The sequence below is a fragment of the Macrobrachium nipponense genome, chromosome 13, assembly GCF_015104395.2.
Source record: "Macrobrachium nipponense isolate FS-2020 chromosome 13, ASM1510439v2, whole genome shotgun sequence".
Lineage (NCBI taxonomy): Eukaryota > Metazoa > Arthropoda > Malacostraca > Decapoda > Palaemonidae > Macrobrachium > Macrobrachium nipponense.
In genome coordinates, this window is record NC_087206.1 from 30,101,635 (window position 1) to 30,102,900 (window position 1,266).

The 1,266-nt window shown below is 35.1% G+C and overlaps 1 protein-coding gene across 3 annotated transcripts in view; it reads right to left on the reverse strand.

Moving 5' to 3' along the window:
• Nucleotides 1-412: 412 nt before the first annotated feature.
• The window catches only part of LOC135225715 (15-hydroxyprostaglandin dehydrogenase [NAD(+)]-like), a 58,629-nt gene continuing 57,775 nt past the window's right edge, over nucleotides 413-1,266 (reverse strand). For all 3 annotated transcript variants that reach the window (XM_064265082.1, XM_064265084.1, XM_064265083.1), the window contains one exon: nucleotides 413-1,266. This exon is cut by the window's right edge and continues 113 nt beyond it. In XM_064265082.1, coding sequence (XP_064121152.1) covers nucleotides 1,262-1,266 — 5 coding nt within the window. In that variant the 3' untranslated portion in view covers nucleotides 413-1,261.

Here is a 1,266-nt window from a genome sequence, read left to right on the forward strand (position 1 = left end):
TTTTTGTACTTCACTGGTTGCCTTGTTACTAGAGCCTGGGTTTTGGCCTTATATCCACCCTTGAAGAGTAGAATTAGGCCATATAAATGTGTGGGGTTGTATATATTGCAGTTTCTTCTTTCTAGAATTAAAGTGGGCCACTGCAAGTTATATCACTTATGTACATTAGATTTTAGGTAGCCTTAACCAGGAAACCAACTCTTCAGGTTGGAGTTATTTAAGGTAAGTGGTTGCTCGGTGCCTTATCAATGGGACAGCATCACTCCATTCCCATTTAGTAGGGTACTTGTTGCATTGTTTTTATCAGACTGATGACAGCTCTTCACCCAAGCCATTTTCTTATCCAAATAGGATGCACTTGAAAGTTGTTAATCCCTCTCATGGCAGATATAGGAAGATAAAAATGTCTTGGTGAAAGTAAATGGTGTATGCTGCTGAAAACAAATACATATACATGTAAATAAAAAATATTTAAAATAAGAATAAACTCCTAAAAGCAAAGCATAACACAGTACATACAGGATTCTTTCTGTGAATACAAGTTCAATAAAATTCTGGTTTTCATAGCACGAATATATAATATAAACTAATGACCAGCTACCGTTGGGCAGACAAGAGAAACCAGGAAATTATTTTGTAGCCGTAAAAAAAAAAAAAGTTTACGTACTTTAACTTGGCATTAAAAAATACAATATGAAACTTACTATAAATATCCTACAAAACTATGATAGGATTGGTCTTGTAAGTTTTATTAATTAAATTAAATGATGATCTGGTCGCAAAATCTAGCCACTATCCAAAGAACATAAACATGCCAAAAAACACTTCAACCTTGGAAAGCTAAAAGTAAAAAAAAAATTTCACTTGTATAAAATCGTAACGCACTATTGGTATGGAGAACTACACAACTGCAAAAGTTAAAATAGAAAACAGCAAATACGTACATATACGATACTACCGCATATTCACCTCCCAACTTGCATGGCACCTTGTATGGCATTTGCCCTTCCCAACTTGCATGGCAACCCCATGATGGCATTTGCCCTTCCAAAATCTCGTGGCACCATTTATGTTATTTGCCTAACGTTTTCTAATGATAGGTAGGACGAAGAGAACTATAGTGTACGGTGTAATATAAAAATATGAAGGTTATCTTTTGAACTGTACAAATGGAATTAACCAGGCTCATTTCTGAAAAGCATTTCACTGAAGACATTACGATAACCAAAGTTGCCAGATCTACAGTTGTTGCACGAAAGTCTTACG